Genomic DNA, 25,338 nt, shown 5'->3' with positions numbered 1-25,338 from the left:
TTGGGGTAATCTTTCCTGTGCTGGCACTACCCTGCCCTTGAGACAAGAGAATGGTATAAAACAGACCTCACCTTTGACACTGACCTGCTTTCTAGTGAGACCCAACACATTACCATACGCTTCATCTCCAGCGGCTTCTTTTTCCTCCTGGAGCCCAGTACTACTATGGTTACTCATTCAGCCGCATTCTCTAAGGCTTTGGAGGCTCTTACGGAAATATTGTGTATTGCCTGGAAAAAAAATATTATTTCATCGCAGGACGCAGATGTAACTTGAGGCATCAGGACAGCCCAGAGCCCCAGTAAGTGAGCAGTGCTGCTTTCTGGTGCTTCTCTTCTTGTGAGAGCATGAAGCAGCGTGGTAGATCTTAGCCGCGTGTATTTGATAGGATTGCTCTAGCTGACGTAACTGTAGAAACAATTTAAGCTAAGGATGTGTTTTATTCCCCTCCTGTGTTGAACACGAGAGCACTGATATCTCTGGCTTTGCCCAGTGCACGTGCTTGGGGAAAGAAAAGGCTCGGGAGAGGCGAGGGGGGGGATGGGATGGGTGGGATAGATGGGGTGGCACAGTCAGCTCAGTGGAGGGTGGCTGGCTTGTATGAATCCACTTTGGCAGGGATGGTTTTTCTGTTGTGCTTGTTGGTGAGGGTCTTTTTGGTAGCACATTTCATTTTAAAAATAAAAATTGATAAAACTTAAAAAAAACCCCAAACTCATAAGACTAAAAAAAAAAAGCTGTTAAGATATTCTTAGTTTCAAAGCGATCATTTACTTTCGCAGTTTTACTGGGGCAGGGAACAGTTTTAATACAATGATGCTTTCATTTGTCTCTTTTTCAGCTTTTTATATTCCTTTCAACTTCTTATTGTGGTCATCAGTGATCTGTTGTAAAAAGGGGCCAGTGTTTTTCAGTGTCACATTTCTCCTAGGGTTGCCGCTGAGTATTAAGGAATGTGCATTTTCTTAGAATGAAGTTGTAATCCCGATCGTCCTCGCTCAGGACATCCCTCTTAGAAGTGCAGTTCTCCTCTCTCATGGTAGAGTTGCCTCAAGAGTAAACAGTGGTTTTATCTGTGGGATTTTAATTTTTCTTAAACTAACTGTGTGTCAGCTCCGGAACCTGACCCACTGTGAAAATACAGGGAATGTGAAGTTTTTTTCATGTTGATTATGTCATTTATTTAGGCTGTAAGTTGTTTACAAGGAAAAATATCTTGTTTGTTTGTTTTTGGTTTGGTTTGGGTATTTTTTTGGGGGGGGGATATGTGTTAAGATGACTAGTCTTGCTTTGGAGCTATGTTATATTTAAGGACAAAGCAAATATTTTGGTGATGTTAGGTGTAAAACTTCAAAAATGAAACTGGTATGGGGAGTATTCTTGGAAACATACATCCTCTCAGTCCTGTTGTAGGAAGCATGGGACTTCTTCCAGCCGTGGGAGCTAAAGAGATATAAGGTCTTTGAAATAACCCAAAGGCTGTGCATTCAATGAGGTGAAATATAGCTGTAGGTAATAAGACAGATGGGGGGGGGGACTGTGAATATTAGCAACAACAAAATACTTTTCAATTTCAACAATTTAAAAATTCAAGAGAAAACCAAAGTGCCGGGGTTACAGGGAAAGGCTTTTTAAATTCCCAAGCCCAGAAGTGTATTTTAGGAAAGACTGACTCGTTGACTGGTACGGTTTATATAGCGCTTTCCATCACTGGTCCTCCTTTTGTTTCCATGGCAGCACAAAGGATAATGCTGTTGCAGCTGCCAGTTGCTATTGGAAAATAGATTTTGGGTTTGACCTAAATATCTATTTAACATAGTTCTCAGTAACAGGGCATGGTTTTTCAGCTGTCAAATGTATGTGTGACTCTAATGATTTTCATCTGGTGCCTTAAAGAAGCCAGGCTTAGAGCATGTTTCCCTCTTATAATTAGCAAGTAGGTCTTGCCAGCGATAAATCTGACCAATATCAAACATTTATGCTGGAACTGTAAGAGCTTGTGGGACTTTTATCCTTTCTGAGAACACTGGGAGGAATGGAGGAGTCTTTTAAACTGACAGCTCACAAAAATCCCTCTTGTTTTAGGGTTGTAATTGAATTGCTTTGTGGCAATTTTTGTGACTTATTCTGCAATGCGTGTATTAATCCTGTTAAAGTTAACGATCACACACATTTCGTTACGGCACGTTAACGGCATCGTGTGTGATGGGACGTAACTTCCCAGTGCTCTAACCAGAGCCTGGATGGAGTTCCTAGCCCAAGTTTAGAGAAGGGATGTCAGGGCCATGCTGCAAATCTGATTTTGGGTTAAACTGCGTAAGAAGAAGAAATGACAGTTCTACAACTTGGAGAAAAAGGGAAATGTTTGGAGTTCGGTAGTTGCAGCAGTAATTTCTATGTGGTGTAAGGGGAAAGCCGTATAATCTATAATTCTGTCAAACTGAGTGAGTAGGGAGGGGAAAAAACTTAACTTTTCCTCATACTGATGTGGATGGTTTTCTAAAAATTTTATTTGTTACTGCTTTGTAATTGTTGTTGGTATACAGAACTGAACATATAAGCAGAGAGGATCAATATCAAATCTGCCTGATTTTTTTTAAAGCAAGTACAAGATGAATGAGAAAATTAATATATAAAAAGGGCCTTTTGGAACATGACACATTCTTCCAAATAATATTTTATGCAAAGCTTAAAAATAAGCATGTCAGAGTGTTTTTCTGCTATACTGTGTTGGAATTGAGTTGGGGCTTTGACTTGAAAAGCTGGGAGCTGAGTTGGAGAGGATGTATGCTGAGAGATTACCCCTCCTCTGAAAAATGCGTGTTTTATTAGTATCGCAAGTCTCAACCCAAAAGTTGCACGTTTCCCTCTTTGCTGAGAAAATCAGCGCATGAGCTTTGGGAAGTACGTTCTGAAAGTGCTCCTTTGATATGGTTCCATGAGAGAGATGTGTGGTTTTATCTGCATCTCTGTGGGCGAGTGGGAACTTGTAGGAATATTTTCTGTGCCTGGTCGCTCTCAGGTTTTTATTTCAAAGAAGGAAGTAACTCTAAGTATTGCTTGTAATGCAGAAATTATTGAGGGGGGGGATCAGGGTGTGATGCAGTTATTGGTACTTTAACTTCATTCACGCATGGTTCAGGGCTCCTGTTCTTATCAAAAAGAAAAGCATCTTTTGCTAAGGGTTTCCAGAGAAATCCCTTGGCTTTGCTTTTTTTTTTTTTATAGCTTTTCCTCATTTAAAAGGACAGCAAAGGGACTTTGGGATAGCCTCAGGGAAGCTCTTACTAAGAAGCTTTCCAAGAATCATGGAAGATTTAAGTCTTTTCATGTCATACTGCAGAGACATCTGCCCCGTCTTAGCTCATCCCTCCTTTTGGACAGGTTTGCCATTAGGTTTTCATCTCAATCGGACAAAGAGAAATCTGTGAGCTTTTCAGGCTTCAGATTAAATTGCTAGTCAAGGGTGAGATACTTTGGTGACAATAAAGGACAAAACAAGGTTAGTGGAGCAAGGACGGGTGCAGTACAAGGAACGGAGCAGCAGCTCCTGTGCTGGCACTGCTGACGGTGGGCTGTGGACTGCTGTGATCGTATTGGGGCAGCTTTGGGTCTCCCAAAGTGTTACTCATCAGGCAGACTTCGTCGGCTTGTGTGGATTTTTTAAGCAAGCGGGACCCAAAGGATGGCGAGGGTGGTATAAATCTAATTGTCCCCAGTTAAAAGTATTTACTCGGTGGTCTTATTAGCTGTCTTGCTGCTGTTGCCCACGGCGGTAAATGGAGTTCATTTAGGTTAGCGGAGGGCCTCCAGCATTAAAAATCAAATATGGGACGAAACAGGCTGCTGAACACCTAAGACAGACTTTTCCTGGGGTTATTTCTGTAATTTCTATGGAACCTGTAAGGTTTTTATGTGACTTCCCTCCCCTCTTCTGAATCATGGGCGGTTGAATTAACCTTGAACCTGTTGTCTCTCAATAGCACTTTTTGTTAATATTTATTTAGTTTTTAGTGGTTGTTACTGTTTTTGAAGAAGGAAATTTGTCTTTCTATTTGGAAAGTTATTCCAAGCAGGACTCGTGTATACAGGGGTGAAATAGTCAGTCAGACCGTCTTGGAAGTTGGCTGCTGTGCTATGCCATCGAGTACATGGATCTCACCAAAAACGGCCATCGAGTCCCAAGATTTCACCACAATGTTGTGTTAACGGGGAACCAAAATAGCACGTACGCCTGATTTTTAATACTGGAACCAATGGGTTACTCAACTGAGGTTTTTAAAATAGTCAAGAATCTTATTGTAGTTTGTGCTTGGGTGTAATGATGTGTAAGTGGAACTGAGAAACTCTGAATGTAGTGGTAGAAATTGACGGGGAAAAATAGAAAAGGGAAAAAAAAAGAAAAAAGGGAAAAAGAAATATGAAAAAATGAAGGCCTTTTTGTGGAAAAGTAAACTTGGTGAGTAAAACACAACCTAACCTGTCTTGGTGCACATTTTAAAAATAAATGATTGACACCATCCATATTTGAAGCTTTTGATCATTGATGCAGAAGTTAAATGAACAGGATGTACAACTGTGATTAATTATTGACAAAAGTCAGTCCTTTCATATGTATAGTCTGTAGTTAGATGTGAAGGTTGAGTTCACTTGAATTCCAAAGCCAGAAAGTAATGCAAACAAGACTCCAGTTGATCAGCTTCATACATGTGGTTCTATTTATTATGCAAATCTCTTCCAATATGTTTAAATCAACATGCGGTAGTGGGGTTTTTGTTTCTTCAGCAGAATCTGTTTGTGGACTACTCAATTTGTGCTTTGCAGGCTGCAGTCTGATGCGTCCAATGTTTCACAGTCACACTGTAGCTATAAGTTAAGTTTTCTTTATTAAAAAAAAATAAAAATAGGCAAATCCCCAAGCTTGTTTGTCGTGTTCTATCTGCAAGTATTTGACCTTTTCACCTTAACTTCCATTGGGTCTTGGGATTAACTTGGAATAAATCACTTCTTTCTGATGTATTTGTACTAGAACTAAACTGGTTAGCTGGGCGCTTCAACGTCCATACAAATGATGGTACATTAACCTCTTCTTGCTAAAGAGACCAGATGTTGTTTCTTGACATGTTCTGGTTTTAACTGTCATTATTCCTTGTAAACATGCCAGTGTAAATTATACTGGGGAGGGAAGATTAACTTGTAGATCTCCTAATAGAAGTTTGTTGGTTTGTTTTGCCTTTTTTTTAAAGGGCAATTACCTTCTGTAATTTAACTGCAAATAGTATCGCGAAATTTCAGCTGAAATTAGTTGGGTTAAGGTCAAGCTTTTTTTTTTTTTAACAGGCATATTTTTGCAATAAAATGGTACTTCAAATATTCTCAACTATTTTGGACACTCAAAGCTCCCATACGTAGCAATAACCAGGTACTTAACAAAAAGGAGAAGGCAGCTGTGTCAAGGATACCAGCACCATGTCAAGTTAGCGTTATTATATTTCTTTTATCCTGTAGCTGATCAGAATTAAAATGTGTGTATTTCCCATATTGAGGGTACTGGTTGCCTGAGACGCTTTGTTTTGGAAAGTCATCATGTGGGTTCTTGAGGCAGTTCAAGGAAGGAAGGACCGAGCAGGTTGAATAAATCCATGCCCTTGGGCTGCGTCGCTCTGCCTCTGGCCAGCTGCCACCTTTCTGCTTTGTCTTTTGCCTCTTGGCTTTCTGGAAGTTTACCTTTTATTGCCTCTCCTATCTGATTTCTGCCTTTAAAATGGAGAGATCTTACAAAATAATATTTAAGGTTATTTACAAAAAAAAAGTGACAGGGCTTCTGATGTTCTTGTTACCCTTGTGAGTCTAAATGTTAGATTTTTTTTTTTTTTGCAGTTCTCCAAGTCTGTAATAGTGATCTGCTCACTTGTCTTTTTTTTTAATATTCTGTGGTGATACGATCCAATACTTCTTTCTTTTTATTGAAGCTTGTTGACGTTAATAGAGAGTTCTTATGTTTGTTTTTTTTTCACACATACACACCCCGCCAGTCAGGCATAATACTTGCCTGAGACTAATGATTTTCCTCGATACCTGAGAATCTGGAGATGAGCTTGGAGATCTCCTTTCTTAAACCTTTACTAGGTAAACCAGAATTAACAAGCATTGGGTTGTGGAAAAATTTTTTGTGTGCTGCTTTGTGGTCAGGCCTGACTAACACGAGGCACTTGTTTTAACTGGTGCACAGCCCCATCCAATATAGACATAAACCTGGGACTTCAGGTGTTGATCAAATTGGACTTCTTCAGGTCATGCAACAAGAGCCTAGTGACCATCGTGTCTTCTCTTGCAGCTGGAATAGCAAAAGGTTAACCCAAGTCTTCAGAGCATCTTAATCTGAGCCTTTGTTTTTCCTTCTCCTTCCAGTGAGTGAGTGGGAGGCAGCTCAAGATTGTAATATACCCAAATACTTACTCTTTTCAAAGTGTTTTCATATAAATACATTTATCGTAGAATGGTTAGAGTTGGAAGGGACCTTAAAGATCATCTAGTTCCAATCCCCCTGCCCTGGGCAGGGACACCTCCCACCAGACCAGGTTGCTCCAAGCCCCGTCCAGCCTGGCCTTGAACCCCTCCAGGGATGGGGCTAGTATCCCACCAGTACACACAAGCTTCTGTTCGTAGCTGAAATGAGAGAGATGTGTTAAATAAAAATGGAGAAGGCTTCCAAATTCATGGCTACTATGTAATATTTAGCAAAAGTAATATATTTAGTGGGGAACAGAGGTGCAATGCAAAACACAAGTTTGCTTTGAGATTGGTTTTAGTTGGGCACTGGGAAAGCTTGCTTACAAGCTGATGGTTTCTTAAGTTAGTGAGGGTACCATCTGGGGTAGGAAATTGCTTCTAATTTATTTATTCTCTAGATCAAAAGATAAAATGAAATAGCCATCTCCTTTCCTGACTGGTGTATCGGAGGGGAAGCAATGGCTTGCAAAACCTTTGTTTGGTTATGGACAATGTGGTCAGGTGTAACTTCTGCCCTGTTATTTTCTATAACATGAGGAGTTGATTGTGACACTGGAACTTCTTCAGTGCTGTTTAATTACTGTGGAATTGTATCTGATCTGCTTGATAGGAGCATTCTGTGCGTGCGATATGCAGCCATTCATCTGGTTTGCGTGGTTTTGGGGAGGGTTAAATGAGGGTTCGGAATAATGCTGCTTGGATTTGTAATGGAAACACTATTATCTGTTTGCTTTCAGTTGACTAGATCTTTACAGAAGGAACAAAATGATAAATGTTTTTGGAGGTAGAAAAATGGACCCTTATTTCTATTTTTTTGGTGTGGAATTGTCCATGAGGTTGGGCCTGGCTGCAGCCCTAAGGGACTCCATTTCTGTTGGGAGCAATGATGAACTTAACTCACTAGTTTTCCAGAAATCAACCTCCTTCTGCCCCTAGAAAGTTTTTATTTAATTTCTTAGTAGGTGGCACTGTGGTTTATTTCCATCTAGATTGTGCTACTGAAAAATAGCGTGTTTCTAGAATAAGCAGATATTCTCTCTGGGCAGGGATGTTACCACTGACACTGCTAGTTGCAGTTGGTGACATTAAGTATGATGTGCAGTAAAAAATAGCATGTTTTTAGAACAGGCAAACAAATATTCTTGTTTACCTGGGCAGAGAAGTTACTGCTGATGGTGGCAATTGCATTGTTAGATGAGCTGTCCGAGGCTTTTCTTGTAGAGAAGAAATGTATCATGGTGGATGGGCAGCAGTTTAGCCGTGTAGAGACTGGAAGAGTCCTTTCACAACCCAGAAGGACTGGAGTTAGTTTGAGTTTGCTAATGCCAGTGGAGATGATACAGCTAAACTTGCTGCAGAGAGCGCATCCGTTCTGCGGAATGTTAATTTCTGGTATTGTTGCGTTTTTGTATAATTTATCCAAGCTCCTAGTGTTTTTCACGTTGAACTGTCAGTCTGGTGTGACTTTTGATCTCATGTATCCAAAGTCTTAGCATGAAATTCTGTGCGACAGACCATTAAATGTCATTATACTGATTTTGTGAATGTTGTCCACTTTTGCAGATGCCTTCGTAAATAGCCAGGAATGGACACTAAGCCGATCTGTACCAGAACTGAAAGTGGTGAGTTTATATTTACTTGTATCTTTGAAAATGTTATGCACAAGTAAAAAAATCTTGTAAGCTTCATTAAATCTACTGTTGGGGGCAGGGGGAATATGCAAAGCAATTTTAAAAAGTAAAGCATTTTTCTTCAACAAAACTATCTTTATGGAGTTTGTGTCTTCTATTTTTATAATCATGCTTCAAAGATCTGTTTTGTTGCTTTTTCTGCTTGTTTGGCTACATGAGCCAGCTTCCTTGGGTGGCCTTCTGAGTTGGGAAGCCTTACGCTTCTGTAAGAGGGGAAGGGACAGTTAGCAGGCGATATGTAAAACGTCTTCTTTCTCACCTTAGTAACTTTTCACAGTTTCTTCAAGAACCAAAATATCTGTCTCCCTTCTCTTAGGAGAATTTAACAGAATTTATACTGAATAAAAAAAAGAATGTTTGAAGATTCATTAGTGAATCAAAAACTACGTTTTATTATAAGAACAAGCGGTGATTTAATAGCTGCTTACAATAACCTTTCCATTGGCTGAGCCATTTTCCCTATAGGTGGAAGAAAAGGCAAAAATAACACAGAGACAGATGGGGGGAATTTCCCATGTTTGTTCTTTTTAAACGTTGTGAATGTGGAGGCTGGAGGTGAGGGCTGAAACCTCCTCAGAGTGGATACCAAAACGGCAGCTTGTCAAGCTGGCGGCACAGAGTTGTTGAGGCCAGATCACTGTGAAGCTTACCACATGGGAGTCCGGGTTTAATTAAACACCGTCAGTTTCTCAAACCCTACAAAACGACCGCGGTACACAAGATACAGAACTGGGTAACACCGTCTGTGCTCAGATCCTGTTCTCCAGCTGTACCTGGGCGAGCTGCTCCGATCCCAGCACCCATTTGTTGAGCGGCAAAGTGAATCGGGCAAAACCATCCGAGTTTAGGAGTGGGCAGCTGGGGCCTTGCTTCACTAGCCCATTTCTCATGTGGTAAATGTCTCTTTCCAAATCCGAGCTGATAATAGTGTTTACGGAGGGGAAAGAAAGCACAGGTCACTTAACACAATAAATGCACTGAGAGAGAATGGCATTTTAATTGAAGCAGCTTCCTCACGGCTGCAGTTATGCATCTGTTTTGATTTCAGCAATGCACAAGGTAAGGAAAAGAGAAATATGATAGTCAGTAGATGTAACTATATAATACAAGAAGGGCCTGCAGGGAGTCACCATATTCCGCCTGGTTGCGATCCTGTGTGACCTGGGTGGCCCTGCTCTGGCAGGGATGTTGGACTAGGTGATCTCCAGAGGTCCCTTCCAACCCCGACCATCTGTGATTCAGTTTAAGTGATCGTGTAATTTGGAAGGCAAATTATCTTTCAAAATAGCTTGCACAAGAAAATACTGAGAATTCAGGACTGGAAGGTGTTGGTTGGATGTGAGTCCTGTCCACTCTGGTATTAGCTAGCGTATGCTGTGGGGGATCTAGAGAGGGTTTCTGTGTTCATCCCTTCTCCTTCTCTTAGCCCTACCAATTCACAACACCCAGCAATAAACTTGCAGGTGAGACCAAAGCTGCAATTATGTGTTATAATACAGAACACAAATGACTGCAGAGCGTTAGTCGATGGGCTTGGGGTTACAGGTATGTCTGTGCTTCCATGGCTGCGTTATGTGATGCTTTCCCTTGAGTATCTTGCCCCCGCTGTAGTGTGAACGAGCGGTACGAAAATAAACTTCTGCTGAGCAGCTGCTGTAGAGAATTGATTTTGAGTGGTCAGTATGCACAGGCTGTCTAAGGCTTCAGTTGGTATAATCCTGGATAAAAGCAGAACTCTTACCATTACAAAAATAATAATTTGATTATACCACTGCAAATTGTTGAAGCTAGCAGCACCAGCTGGGGCTGTGAACTTGTGCTCCAGCAGAAAGGGCGAATTAGGAACTCCATCTGAAATCCACTCTGCCTTTCCTGTCTGTCTGCCCTTGGGAAGGCATTGGTGCAGTGTGTCGTCTTTGTGTCCTTCCTCTGCTTCCAGCCTCATCCTCGGCTCTCCCCTATGGCCGAGGAAGGAAAGGGCCGTGTTAAAAGCCAAACCTGCCTCTTCTGCCACAGCGCTATCATCAGAGTCACCACGAAGGGTGACGGTGGGTGCATTGCTCTAGCTTGTGGCCGTGTCGGAAGCATGAGGAGCGTGGGGTGTTTCCCCGCCGGGGCTGCGCAGTGCAGCAGTGCAGGTGGGGAGGTGAGGCTTAACATTGCAAGGTTATGAAGGAGCCCCAGCTTTAGCTGCTCGAGTGGGCTGCACTCTTCAGGAGAAGGTGGTTATTAGCATGCTGGGGGAGATTGTCTTCTCTGGAGAGGCTGGGAGGTTCTTAAATTGAGGTGGTTGTTGGATTTTGATAGCGGCTGTTGTTACACCCTTGGGCTCTACAGAAGTTTAAGGGGAATAGAAATGGACTGTGGGAGAGCAGCGACAGCGCGCAGCCTTGCACGAAAGAAAAGCCAACGGATGTATTTTTCAACGTACTTTTGAGGAAAGAATAGCAGTCTTTGCCTCCTTTTTTAGCAATACAACATTGGGCTTGATTTCTTTCCAGTTTTCAGAAGGATATTTATTTCTGCTGATCAGATACTACCACAGAGTTTTACTTATGGATGTTGATACTTTTCTCAAGGTCAAGAGCGTGCTCGGCCAGCTGGGTGAGACCGGTCCCTTTCCTGAACGATGGTGGTGTTCCTGGATCCCCTTTATCCAAATGTAAAATAAGGATGTGTTAGACAGAATAAATATGAGATCTTTTTGGACAAAATAGCTTTAATTTGTTCCAAAAAAATATGTAAAGCACAGTCAGGCTTCTGTGCTGGATAGCTTTAAAATGCCAAATACCATCAATACATTTATGCATTTTTACAAACAGGCTTTAGTAGGATGTGGGCATAGTTGTTTGGATTTATTTTATCTGGCACATGCAAATAAATGATTCAGTGTTGCACAAGCCATAACTGACACAGCCTTGCGTTGCAGCCTTGTTAGCTGAATTTTCTCATTTCTGAACTGGGTTGTGGTGGTATTTTTGTTCCGTAACATGCTTGTCATAACTTTGTGCATTTCCTATGTGTCCGTAAATAAATAGAAATGACTCAGACTGTTTGTACATAAAATATGACAGGAATATGACTGCTTTGAAAACATGCTGGCATGTTTGTCATACCGTGAGGGATCATCCTTAAAACAAGCATTAATCCTTACTAAGAGAGTAACTGTCGTAGAAGTCAGATTTTTCCAGTGTAAAGTTTATTGCTCCTAGTTTTCAGAGGTTAATAGCGTGCAGAGATCCGGAGCAGTAATGCCAAGCACTGCACTGAATAATAGAAGGCCGATTCTGCTAAATTTTAATTTCACATACTGGTTTCATATCTGGTAGAAAAGAGATGGCTGCCTTGTCTCTTCAGACGCGGGCGCTGAGGTGAGAGCCTAAGGAATCCTCTGTCTTCCCAGATGAGAAGAGGATGAGGAGGTGAATGTCTCCTGAACGCTTTCTGAAGTAGTTGTCTAGGGAAGAAATAAAGCCATGCCACAAATGTAGATTTTCATAGCCAGGCTTGAGGAACCTTGCTTTCGGTTCTTACGATTTTTGAGAAGTTAACATTAGTATTACAACACAAAACTGATTGTGTTTATGCTTTTATCATAAGATCTGGTGTCTTTTTTTTCCCCTGCCGTTTCTGCCCTGCACACACCCCCAGTTTAGGTCATGTTTTTGTCTTGTTTGCTATTACTTTTGAGTTATGTTTTGGGGTTTTTCCTTTTTCCTTCCCTGTAGCCCACGCTGTTCATCACACTTAAAGCCCGTGCTGTGGCAGGGGCTGGAGGGGGATGCAAGACTTCCTTCCATTTGCTCTCCATTTGAGTTGCTGCTTTATCTGAGCTGTTCTTGCACATCATCTGGAGAGATAAAGTGGGCATCCTCTGCAGCACAGTTACCCTTGTCTTAATTGAAGGGTGTGCTGCATTGTAAAGGATAAATAACAGTTTTGGTCCCCATTCCTCCCACCCCCCGACTCCAAAACTGTCATTAGATTAGTGTAAGGTGGCACCACTGTGTTGGTTTAAGTAATTTTTGGTAAGGAGGATAGTTGCTCACCGATTAGGATTACGAAAATGGAGTAGAGAATGCCTATTAATGTGTGACTTGTTCGTGCTGCCTCTGTCGTTTGGCAAACTGGGATCGGCAAAGTTCATTCTGCCTCCAGGGATCTTATGTTCTGAACCTTTTGGTTAGGGTCAAGATAAACATGTAAGAACGGAGTAGGCTTAGGTTTGTTTAAAGGACAAAATAAGTTCCCGTCTCCTCCCCCAAAAATGGAGCAAGCAGAATGTCCTCAGAGTTGTGTTCAACAGGATGATCTGAATCAGCAGATGACAACTGAGCAAGAAAAAAAGACAATTATTTAAAATATGGAGAAGGTATGTTCTCCAAGGCTCCTGTCCCCTGGACTGTGCAGAGCAGGGCAGGCAGCCGGGCTTGGATCCTGCTTGTTCCATCCCTGTCTGCTTTTGGTTGATGGTCGGGCCTGGGCACAAATCAGCAGGGCTTGTCTTGGCCAGCAACACAAAGCTGTGACTTGAAAGGGACGGCTTGGTTGGTATGGTGGAGTAACGCAGCCTTCACAACTCCCTCGCACCCCTTCTAAAGCAACAAAAAAGGCAAATCTCCAAGTCTTTGGCATTTGAGCACCTCTGGGAAGAAAACTGTTTTGGTGATGGTCTGCATTCTGCTACTTCTGCCTGGGTTTTTAAAGACAAATGCTAGCTAATCAGCTTAACAGAAAAATCACGCGTGCTTCTGTTTGACTGTCAGATGTTCCCAATGCTGCAGATGTTTGGGCATTGGTAAAGGGACTTCGAGTCATCATTGACATGCCAAGATCTATCTGCCTGTGGCTATATATATATAGATATATCTCTCTATATCTATCTCACGTGGGCGCTTAAGTCGCGAGTCAGTGTGAATCACATGGCGGATGGCCTACAGAGGGGTATGAGAATTTAGTGATGTTTTTATATTTTTCGCTGAAGAGGTGACAAGCTTGCTCTGAGCTTCGGGCTTCTTCCCTGCAGTCTTATATATTGCCTGATGTTCCCACTTAGCGCTAGTGGTGAGATAATAAAGGAGTGCCACTAACAGAAACTGGTTTGGGTTCATAAGTTTTGTTATGTATATGCTCTCCTGTAGCCTTAACTTTTTGGCAGATGCTATATCTGTTGATGTATTTCAGAGTGTTTTTATTGTGTGGGCTTTCTCCTCGAGTGCGGAGAAGTTATTTCTGCATTAAGATTTTACTTTTGTGGAGACTAACTGGAGTTTAACTTTTTCCTTTGTCTCCCCCCCAGGGGATTGTGGGTAACCTGGCGAGTGGCAAGTCTGCACTGGTACACCGGTACCTGACTGGCACGTATGTCCAAGAGGAATCACCTGAAGGTATGTGGATATGCAAATTTCACTATTTTTTTTTATTTCCCCCACAAACTACATCTTTATTCATTTATAATCATGCAGAAATGAATCAGTAAAGAATCTGATTTACTGTTTCAATGTCCATGGAGATTTTTGCTTTAACATTCTCCAGACTGAGATAAGTATATGATGAGTCTAATTGTACCTATTCCATAACTGCGTAGCATCCTTAAATACTTCGGCATCCGTTATGTGTCCATATGGGAAACGTCTGTTCCTGTATGGAGTGACTGCTCTCAGTAGTGCTGCTGCTTTCTCTTTGGCCGCTGAAAGCCCCAGTTGCTGTATCTAGTACTGGATTTCTGTAGAATCGGGCCCTTTGCTTTGTGCTGTTGGGAGAATAAAAAACTTCAAAGCCTAAACTAAAGATGTAACTTGTTCCTTGTTTAATGTATTAAATCTTTGGTCTTGAAGTTTTTTTAAAAAAAATGTTCTCACTCCATAGAAAATTAATTTCTACCTGAATACATTGTAGTGTTTAACATTAATCCAAGTTTATAGCTTGAAATCAAAAATATCGTAGTACCTTATAGAGGTGTATCTTACACTAAATACTTTTTTGATTTTTTTTTTTTGTATCTATTCTCCTTATGAATTTTTAAATCCAACTCTGAGACACTGAATTTCTGGTTCCTTCTTTTCCTTACTGGCTGTTCCATTCTTTGCAGATATGGATGCAGGTAACTATACATTGTCTTCATGGCAGCTCTTGTTTTGAAGAGAGAGACGGCGGTTTCTGTACTATAGCGTTTTCCCCTTGTTTTGTGTATCATTTTGATTTGTTTCCTTTTGATTTCAAGTCTTTAGTACATCTCACTGTTCTTGTCTCTTGCTGTAGTTGTCTTTTCAGCAATAGTTTGTAGCTTCATGCATCTACGATAACATTTGTTTCAAATTAACTCTTACCAACGGAAGCTATTAAGCATAGTATACTTGACATTTTAACAGTCTCAAATTGTAGTTAAATTGGGAGGAGAGGGAAAGGGAGGGATGGACGAGGCTTTTTCTTGTGAAATTGCAGTAACAGTGAAGTCTTCCAGGGTATAAGCTTGCCTTAAATGTTTTTGCTGCTTTGTAGCTAGTACTGGTGGGGGGGTGGTAATTGAGCCTTGAAACACAACTGGGTGTAGGTCACGTTTGTGCCTGCTGCTTTTGGATGCTGGTAGTGAGAAATGGTTATGTAGGATGGAGATCCACTGAATACAACAAGTCTTCAGCAAATATGAGCATCTCTACAGACCTCTTTCCTCATTCCATGAACTGAAAATTTTAGGGTTTTTTTCTTGTAAGATTCAAATGTATTGATTGTTCACAGATTTAACAGGCCTCTCCTCCCAAACTATGAATATTTCAGATGGCACTCCTTGAGAACGTTGCCATCTGTCCTCTTTGTCTTCAAGGATTTTTATTTACAGTGCTTGAGTGATGTTCAGAGTGTTTTTCCTGAAAGGATTAGGTGACAAAAGCAGTGTCAAGTCATTTCTTTGCACGTAAGTGTAGCTGACAAGCCTCACTAATGACACCATTCCATTTCATTAACAGTAGGAAAACTGGAATAATTAAGAGCTCTAATTCACCTTGTAAGGGATAGGGTCAAGATTTCCAATCAAGTTAGTATTAAAGGAAATTCAACCCATATGAATTCTGCGTAGTGAACATACATAGTAGTGATTTGTTAGTGTTTTATTTCTTTCTCATCCCAGCAGAAGTCCACTCTATAGAAAATACAGCAGCAGTGCAGAAGGTTCTGTCGCGTTGTGGTGCAGGACTTCTGATTTTTACATTCTGCATGGGAATATAGTTTTTGATAAATCGAGGTTAGGTGTAAGCCTTTATGTTGGAGACGCGTGTGGATCTTCCTCTTTTCCTTTTTTGAGGTTTTTAAATGTTCCACATTGTTTAATTGGTAAAAAGTAGTACATATATCAGGCGTTAAGGTCTCAGCTGCTTGACTGTTTAAGAAAAACCAAAGTTTATTGACTTTTAATGGCTTACTAACAGCAAAATTTATCAGGCATCATATAATTATTATCTAATTGGTAAAATGATGGATGCATACTTCATGTGAAAACGGTGATTACCATCAAGGACTGCTATTTCTGCCATTCCTTGCCTTCTAAATTACTACAATTACCATGAAACCTGCCCTGAATTAGACAAGTGCCAGAGCTCCTGTAGACCTTTAGGGTAGCTTCAGCATTCCAGTAAATGAATCTTAAGTATATAAAGATTGTTTCATGTTTCCTTCAGCTCTTTTCTTTAAGACAAGACACTTCTCTTGCTGCCTGATCCACCTCCCCACCAAGAGGAGGAATTGTATAGCGTTAAAGTATAAAGCAGCTTTCTGTCATTGTCTGGCCCAACTTCTGTTTCTCTTCGGAATTAATTCTAGTGTCTAGTGTGATTGTGAGATGAAAAACTTTTTTCATCGAATAAGTTTGTCTTGGGGAGAAAATTGACTTTTAGGCTCTTCCTTTCCATATTTTACATGCACATAGCTGTACTCCTGTGACACATTTTCAAATCAGTTGCGTTTTGATGTAAGAAAAGTAGTGATGTATTGCCCTGTAACAAGTGGGAATTTCAGTAGTCTGGGACTTGCAATATTTTTCTGTAATGATACAACAAGGAAGTGATGGGAAATAGGGTACTTTAGTGATTTGTGATCTTCTAAGAACCTTCCAAGTGATTGGAATGAAAACGGATACTCAATAGCGTGCTGGGTGTTTTACATAGCTGAAAGAACAAGTGAGATGCATGCAACCTGGTATCTTTTTTCACCTGTCTAAAATTTAATTCTACCTGTAGGAACCAAAGGAAACGTGGTGCGTGTAGAATTTGAGACCAAGTACTTTGCAGACCAAGGTGAATTGAAGTTTACAGGAATAGTGTCAGGAGTATTCTGTTACTCTTTGGGAATTTTTTTTTCCAAAAAGCCACAGAGGCATGAAACATGACTTTTGCACATCTCTGGTACGTTTGTGAACACCCTAATTCATATCATGATTATTTCAGTTTTTTTTTTTCTCCAGTGAGCCTAATAAAAAAAGCAGGTAAGCTGTGGTCCAAGGTGTCTCATCTGGGATGAGGAAAAAGGAAGGGTTTTTTCTCTCCTGCCCCACTGCCACAGCAAAGTGAGATGCTAGAACAGACAGCTCACGTGAACATGAACTGCTGAATCTGCCCAGTATATCTTCTGTTGAAGAAAACCAGGAAGGGGAGCTGAGGTCACGTTAACAAAATCCCCTTAAATTTGAAGCTGCAGAGTAGTTGAAATGCGAGTGAGGACAAGAGCAGTACGACCGAAGGGAGAAAGCCAGTGCAGGAGGCACAGCAACTGTTTTGGTTGTATCTTTGGTAATTTTTGAAAAAGTTTTAAGGGTGCTGGTCTCCAGTATGATGTATGCATATGAGTCTGGCTTTAAAGTAACTTAAAGCATAACTTCGCTGCTGAAACTGGAAATTACCTTTTTTGCTGCTAGTTTTCTCAGAATTGATGATTATCTAGTGGCAATATGCTCTAATTTGGCATTCAAACGGGACACAAATGTTTTAAGTAGGTTAAGAACTAAACGTTGGGTTATATTTAAGATCTTTTTTCTTTTTTTTTTTTTCCCCCCTGGAAGAGTAAAACATTTCTGTGCTCTCAAAAACATAAAGGCAGTCCAGCGCCAGCAAGTAGCTGTTGCAGTTGGTGGAGAGTTCATGTATCTGTGTGTGGAAGAACTTATGAATATAATATAAATGAAAATGCAGTATGTGAATCTTTGCAATACTGTCTATTCCTTGCTTTCTAGGTTAATAATGCTTAGACTTCCCTTGTAGTACAGAGTATAAAAGACAGGCAATGGAAGCTCTTAGAGAGCTTCCTAAGAGCTAATAGGTACCTTTTTTTAACTCTGTTTTTTTTATCTATGTATTTTTTTATTGCTTATATGATATAAGCTTATTCAGTTGCCTTCGGTTTTTTCTTTCCTGTTTTCTTTTTGTAGTTATAGCCCATTTGAGTTCTTTTTCTCATTGGTAGAAGGTGTTGGAAGCCATTGCATTGGGTGTTTTATTGCAGGTGGGGTGTTGTGGCTGTGACCAGGCTGCGCTGTGAGTGGGGTGAAGTGATTTCTTTAGCACTTAGGGTTTTGGGGCAGCCTCTGCTGCATCCCTGGTGAGCTCCGAGCTCAGCAGAGTTCCAGCACACTGGAAGGAACCCTTAGTCTGTCCCTGAAGGGTAAGACCCATCGCATTTCAATTATCACTTAATTTCAGTTAGAGGCCTCTTATGTGTTAAGGACTACAATAAATATATTCCCCCGGTAAGAGGTATAGAATAAAGCCTTTATGTGTTTTCCAGAAAGCTGGGATCATTTACTTTCTTTCCAAACTTGACCTAAAAATTATTTTATACGATAGCAACCTTCACCGAATAACTCTGTTCGGTACCTGCAACGAACAGTGTATCACTTGAATAACAGGAATAGTCATAAAAACTTAACATTTATTATTAAAATACTCAACAAAGTGTCACCTTCAGCCTTTCCTTTTAAAGGAGGAGGAATGTAATGGCAGTAAGTTGCTAGCCTGTTATCAAAACGTGTAGAAATTTCACATTGGGGGATGGATGTCCATGGTTTTCAATTAACATCTATAACTCTTTCCATATCATGTTACTTCAGCAGAGTGTAATTATGCAAGGAGGATTGAGAAAGATGACTTCAAAATTTCAGCTGCTGTTGTTCAGCATCCCCTCATGAGATTTTTCTCTGGCCATAGACTCTTACAAAATACGTATACAAAAAAAAAATTCAGACATGATCTATTAACCTAGATAACCTTCCAGTTGGCTTCATTCATGGAAAAGGCCCAATGCTTCAGTTGCTGGACTCTGAGATGAAATAAAGAATGGAGCTTGGGGGGGAAAAAAAAATTTAACACAATGTAAGCAAAGAAGAATCTTAAGTGTTCAGACAAGGAAAGGAATACCGTGTTTTAGGAGATTCCATAGTGAGATGGGGATCACAGATTGGTGTTTCAGGTTGAAGAGAACGCGGGAGCTACAGCAGAATTGGAAAGCCTCTGCTGTGACAGTGGTTGTCCCCTTCTTCCCGTGATTCATGTGCCAGGTAAAGATGTGATTCTTCCTTCTGGTAACAAATAGGTTCCTACGGCTGCAGATGTCTTCACAGAAGCCATTAGCTGTTTTTATCTAGTTAATTCTTTTCAAATATGTAGGGATCTGGAGGGCATGTTTACTAAACAACCAAATTTTATCTTTCATGAGTAAAAAGAGGATGTGTCCCAAACTAATCTGTGTGTTCTGTTCACAGTCTGTTCTCAAGCTGGCTGAAATGTAAATGAAGAGCAGAGAAATCTGTCCTCTGAATATGCACTTGCTTGCTTTTCCTAAAGAGAAACTTCCATGCTTTTTCACTCATGATATCTCAGAATTCCATAAAATCATCATCATACGTGTTAAAAAAAAAAAAAAATAAAAAAAAAATTTACATGTATCTTATATGGGGAGATTTTGCAAGAATTCCAAGTCTGTACGAGTTCAAAAAAGCAACATTAATCTTAGAGTCCCATTTTTGGGTGCTCAGACCACAAAATGTGGGGAAGCTGAAATTTTTCCATGTTAAATTCAAATCCTGGGTGCAGTGTTTCAGAAGCTTTGCACAGGACTTTGGGGGGCAGCTGAAGCCATCAGAGCACTTTTTTTTTTTTTTTTGCCTGTAAAAACGCAGACAGACACTGCGTTGTGTGCAGGAGACACTGATGACTTTAGACATGTGTTTCAAAATTACCTCTTTTCAGTTCTTTGTCTTCTGTTTCATTATAATACCATCAGGTGATTATTTTTATTTGGCATTTCATGCTGACATCCAGATAGGAGATAACGCTTGTCTTTTTTGATCATTTTAAAGTGTTGCTGCATTTGGCTCTCTTGGGCTTTTGGAGCCTTTCGGGCTTAGCATAAAAGAGTGTGTTTATATATTCTGCAGTCTCCCCTCTCCAGCCCTTCCCTCGCCTTGGCCCCCCGAGACGGGCTGTGTGGTTTCACAAATTCTTTGAAAACCTCTCTGTTCTAGCCGTCGAGTTGGCTACTGTTTAAAGTCTTGCACAAATAAGGAAGTATGTTAATTAAAGGAAGAAGTTAAGCCTTTGCTCTTTTCCTGGGGAGAAGGCGCTGAAAAAGCAGTTCCCTAGAAGGATGTACCTTTTCAGCTGTGTGCCTTGAGGGTCGACTGATCTTTAAGATGATGTCTTTTGAACGCATCGCACCTCAGATACTCAAGGGTTTTGACAAATAATGCCTGCGGGATTTGTGCCCTTCTCGTAACAGGCTCCTCTGAAGGCTGTGTCCCAGGTAAAAAAACTGCAATTCCAATTTCTAGCTGCTGTTACAACTTTAGGCTCTTAGATCTCCAGCGCTCTTTGCTTTCTGCTGCTGTTGAGTCAGAAGCCGGTTTGGAGTGGCTGCTGCTTGGAAGAAGGGCCCTGCCTTCCGCTATATTTTTTCAAATGTTACTTCTGGATGTATTTGAGGCATAGCCCAATGTTTAGCTCTCGATCTTAAAGCAGAATTTTAGTATGTTCTTTGAACATGTTTCTTTTTCAGCTTGTATTTTATTTCTTATGTATGGGGGGTTGCCTTCCGTTTAATCTTTTGTTGTTTTGGGAAGTTATACCAGAAAGTAGGCCATAGTAGTTAGCTGTTTTTATTCCCAATATGTTTAATTCTCAACAGTTTGGGTTGTTTTTTTTTTTTTTAATTTTCTGCTATAGCACAGGCTGTCACTACGTTTTCTACCCATTTTAGGAATGCCAAGGGCCTTCCACCTTGCAGGATGGCAAGATTAGATCTTGACTAATTGATTGACCGTGCTCCGCCTTCTCCACCCTGCTGCAAAGGCAGGTCATTCTGCAGGCACGGAGCTGCCCCTGCTCCATCAGCGTTGCGTGTTATGGGGAAAGGAGGGAAAAGGGATGGAGGGAGAGAGTGGTCCCGATTCACGGTCTGGCTTTCCTTCCGAGGGAGACTTTTATAAAGGCAGCCTGTTTTCCTCAGTGTTGCTAATTTTAAAACTTCTCATGTGTATTTGTAGGGCTGCCACTTGGCATTAGGTAACATCCATCTGAAAAAAACTTGTAATTTACTTTAGTATTGTTATTGTCTTTTCTCCCTCCCCCTCCCCCTTAGTTCTGAGTGACGCTGATAGGAAAGGTGTTCAGTGAAATACAAAATACAGATGGAAAATAGATTTTCCTACCCCTTAAGATACAGTATGCTATTATGTAGTGACCCTTCTGTTCTCATATTTGAATTGGAATGTTTTGGGAGGTAATTTAAAAAAAAAAAAAAATTATGCTGGTTGCTTTGTCTGGGTTTCCTTAGCAGATCTCAGGATGATATTTATGTGTATTCAGACAGATTATAGTATAATCACAGCTAGCTAAGTCCAATTTTAACTTCAGAGTTACTATTTGTAATGTAATACTGTAATGAAAGGACAGATATTCTAGAAGCTGGCTATAAACTAAGTATAAAAAGCAAAGAGATATTTAAAAAAAACGAAAAAGAAGGGAAAGAATAAAAAGCCTGAAATCTGTGCTTATAGGAGTTAAGCTTTTGGCTTATCTCAGTTCTGCGTTTTAGGGTTTGTTGGCAGGTATGTTAAGATCTGTGAAATCTTGTTGGAAGCTTGTCATGTAGAACTTACAGAAGTTTTGAGCAGATGTTGACAGGAGGTGATTAATCTGTTAGTTTGAGAGGTAGAAGCTGTGTGACTATTTGGCTGAACCCGAGGTAGTGTATGGAAGAAGAAATGTGTGATAAACTGATTTTGAAGGAACCGCAGTAAAAAAGAGCTATGGTATTTCAAGTCAAAGGGGATAACTTTGTAAGGAACTTTGTTTGGAAAGTGGTGTTTTGAGGCGTAAACTTGTTAAACTTGAAAGGGCTGGGGATGGAAACAGGTAGGAGGGTACTAAAGTAGTATCACATCCTGCCCAGAGTAGTTGTTTGCTGCCGTTTGGGTTTTGTTTGTCTCCAGCTGCCTTGATAAAAATAGGTTTTTAAAATTAGACTTGTAGTATATATACAATTAGTGTGTCTGATGTGTGTAAGCAGCTGGCTGCACCTGCTGGCTATAAAATAAACAAACAAACAAAAAGTAATATTAAAAAAAGCGCTATGATATATGCCTAATTTCATAGAATCATAGGGTTGGAAGGGACCTCTGGAGATCATCTAGTCCAACCCCCTGCCAGAGCAGGGTCACCCAGAGCAAGTGGCACAGGAACGTGTCCAGGCAGGTTTGGAATGTCTCCGGAGACAGAGACTCCACCACCTCTCTGGGCAGCCTGTGCCAGGGCTCTGCCACTCCCAGGGTAAAGAAGTTCCTCCTCGTGTTTAGGTGGAACTTCCTATGCTCAAGTTTGTGCCCGTTACCTCTTGTCCTGTTGCCGGGCACCACTGAAAAGAGCCTGGCCCCATCCTCCTGACACCCACCCTTTCAGTATTTATAAGTGTTGATAAGGTCCCCCCTCAGCTGTCTTTTTTCCATACTGAAGAGACCCAAATCCCTCAGCCTTTCCTCATAAGAGAGGTGTTTGAGTTCCCCTCATCATCTTGGTAGCCCTTTGCTGTCCCCTCTCCAGCAGTTCCCTGTCCCTCTTGAACCGGGGAGCCCAGAACTGGACCCAGTACTCCAGGTGCGGCCTCACCAAGGCAGAGTAGAGGGGGAGGATGACCTCCCTCCACCTGCTGGCCACACTCTTCTTGATGCCCCCCAGGATGCCATTGGCCGCCTTGGCCACAAGGGCACATTGCTGGCTCATGGTCATCCTGTTGTCCACCAGGACTCCCAGGTCCCTTTCCACCGAGCTGCTCTCCAGCAGGTCAGACCCCAACCTGTCCTGGTGCGGGGGGTTATTCCTCCCCAGGTTCAGCACCCTACACCCTACATATAGATTTCCTATCTTATTAGTAGAACTCGAACCATGAATTCAATTGTAGGCCCTTCTCACCTGACACAGTGGGGTCAGATGGGTCCTTGGCAGGAGGAGGACAGCACTATGTATGGCCGTTCGCCTTATCAAATGGAGTTAGTTCTGCTGGCCGGGGCTCGAGAGCAGGGGATACTGGTCACAGCCCTATAAATGTTGAAATACCTTTTTTTTTTTTTTTCCCCTCTTCCACTTTAATACTTAATAAGGCATAGCTTTTAAAATACTTGAGCATGTTCATCTGAAGAGTTTTATTGTCTGATTAAGCTCGAACGTCTGATGTTGATAGTTGTGCCCTGATGAAATTTAAATAAAGCTGTGCTAAGTGAAGAGATTACGCTGCTGGAGAGAACGCTAAATACAAGGAACAAAAGAAGCAGCGCGGGAATCTTAAAATACTTTCGAATTGTAGTGGCAGGATTCAGTGTACAGCAAAAGTCCTGCAGGTTTGGCTGCAGGAGGCTCCTGGCACTTGGGAGGTTGGGGTGAACACAAGGGATCTGGGTGACTGGCGGAGGAGGAGGTTCCTACTGGTTATTTTCCTCCCATTTAAACTGTCAGAAATACTTCCTCACATGAATGAACCATGAAAAAGGGCATACTCACCACGGGTAATGTATTCAGCTTTTATTTGCTCAGTGCCAACAATTTTTGTATATTTATGTGCAGGAGATGTCAGAGGAAAACGTGTTAATTCATCATGTTGAATTGATGGGTGTCTAATAGTTTGTTTGTGGTGTAATTGGGGAGATGTGAGCGCTTGCGTGCAGGGCACGGGTGCTTTATCGCTTTGCGGAAAATGCGTCAGAATTTTGCAAATTCACACTAGAACCTTGAACAGTATTAAAATCTCCAACCTATTTATCATATGTACAACTCGCATATGGGTTGGTGTTGTGCCTTTCTTAGGAGGAAAGACAACTACAGATTCTTTCCAGGCAAGTGTGAAGTGGCAGATCTAATTCTGGTGTGTGCGTGAAAAATCAGTGTGCTGCTTTAAATATGAATTCTTTTGTCTAGAATGTTAAATGCTAAGGTCTGTATGGTATTATGGTACTATTTCTGCTGTGTCTCTTACTTCAGGGTTACCTAACCACATTTTTAAGCCGTCTTTGAGAGAGTGGTGCTGCCTCTCTGGCTTCTGCAGAAAAGGGAAATGAAGTACAAGTCCCTAAACCAGACAAGTTTCAGAGAGTCGAGTCTCTGGTTTGTCAAACAGCTAATCAAATACTAATTATGTGATAAACCGGGTACTCTGAGGTGCAGGGATGCTTCCAGCCAGGAGACTGAAATCATACAAGATTTTAAATGCTCTGAAGGCAAACTGTTTTAAAATGCCCATTGGGGGTGCGTGCTTTCCAGAATCCCAGTTCTCCTCGTCAGGTTTGCTGCTGGACTGCAGATCCCAACGCTCACACCTTTGTATGTCCGCTTCCACTTGATGCTTTTGCCTGTTTACCTGGGATTGTAATAAAATAGGAACTGAAAAAATTGTAAATATCCTTTCCTTGCCCTAAAATGGGATCAGCAGATTATTTCTTAGTAAGAATGCTCACCCGTTGTCTCTTTCTAGTCTGTTCTCTTAAATAACCACAATTATTTTTCTTACTGCGTATTTTCTGGGCAGATTCCACACCCCACACCCCCCCCCCCCCCGAGTGCTTACAAGTACTTTTAATTCAGTCCTTATCTTTGGTGTAATGCGCTACCCAGAGCAATGCAGGGAGCCGTGGCTGAGGCTCTGGGAGCTGCTGGCAACAGGAGGGCTGGGATGAGCTTTCTGCCTGTCTGCACTCCACAGAAATTCACAGCTGCCATGGGTGGCTTTGCCATCCTACCCCGCGTTTCCACAGCTGGTTGGACCTGCTTGGGTGGAAGGCTCTTCATTTGTCCTTATGATGCTGCTTTTGTTTTTTTCCACTCTGTTTTTCTAACTTGTTATGGTCATGTTGAAGTACAATCAAATTTTCTAATATAATTGCCATCCCTCCTGCTTCATTATCTAGAAATTGCATAGCCTGTTACTTCCATCTTCCGGGTTATTAATAAAATACTTACATGAGGCTTGAAACTCCTGCAGAAACTTGCATTAATATCATACTTTTTTTAAAGATGAATCATTTTATGAGTACTAAGTGTGGCTTACCTCTCCCTCTGCACTCACATTACAGTAATTTTATTAGGACTGGGCTTCTCTAATTGGTTTACAAGCCGTATTCCACTGACCGTCAAAAGCTTTATAGGAAAAATATAACATGTACTACTCTTCAACTCCCGTCTCCTTGTAGTGAAGAAATAATTGTTCTGAGCCTGGCTCTTTTTTTACTCATTTACTTGGTGTTTAATCCATCGTTTCCTTCTCCTTCTGTCTGAAATATTATCTCAGATGGGAGTCTCAGCCTCCTTACTGCACTTCTGGCTTCTCCTTTCCCTTTCACCCAGCTCTTCTAACAGAGAGAGCATCTGCCGTGGAAGTATTTCTTTCCTGCACCCAAATGTCTAATAACTGCATTTGTGTGTAGTAACGTGTGGTTGGCTCAAATAAATGGTCTTTCCAGACTGGTCTGTGAAACACCACAATTTTTTGTTTTCTTTAGATGCCTGCAACTGCTTGAAGTTAATGGAAGCAACTGCTGTGTGTTTCATTCCGGTTGGCTGGAACCAACCCAAGGGGGGGTTGCAGCAGGACGTCCCCCTCTGATGGCTGC

The 25,338-nt window shown here is 41.3% G+C and overlaps 1 protein-coding gene across 10 annotated transcripts in view; it reads left to right on the top strand.

The window, feature by feature from the left end:
• AGAP1 (ArfGAP with GTPase domain, ankyrin repeat and PH domain 1) overlaps positions 1-25,338 on the top strand; it is a 380,589-nt gene that overhangs the window by 101,213 nt on the left and 254,038 nt on the right. For 5 of the 10 annotated variants that reach the window (XM_063341691.1, XM_063341688.1, XM_063341689.1 and 2 more), the window contains exons 2-4: positions 8,077-8,135; positions 13,504-13,591; positions 14,296-14,307. In XM_063341691.1, coding sequence (XP_063197761.1) covers positions 8,077-8,135; positions 13,504-13,591; positions 14,296-14,307 — 159 coding nt within the window. The remainder of the gene's footprint in view (positions 1-8,076; positions 8,136-13,503; positions 13,592-14,295; positions 14,308-25,338) is intronic. The other 5 variants (XM_063341692.1, XM_063341694.1, XM_063341693.1 and 2 more) reach the window with 1 other exon arrangement.

This window comes from Chroicocephalus ridibundus, chromosome 7 (genome assembly GCF_963924245.1).
Source record: "Chroicocephalus ridibundus chromosome 7, bChrRid1.1, whole genome shotgun sequence".
Classification (NCBI taxonomy): Eukaryota; Metazoa; Chordata; class Aves; order Charadriiformes; family Laridae; genus Chroicocephalus; species Chroicocephalus ridibundus.
The sequence above is the reverse complement of the archived record's forward strand: the minus strand, read 5'-3'. Positions and strand labels throughout refer to the sequence as shown.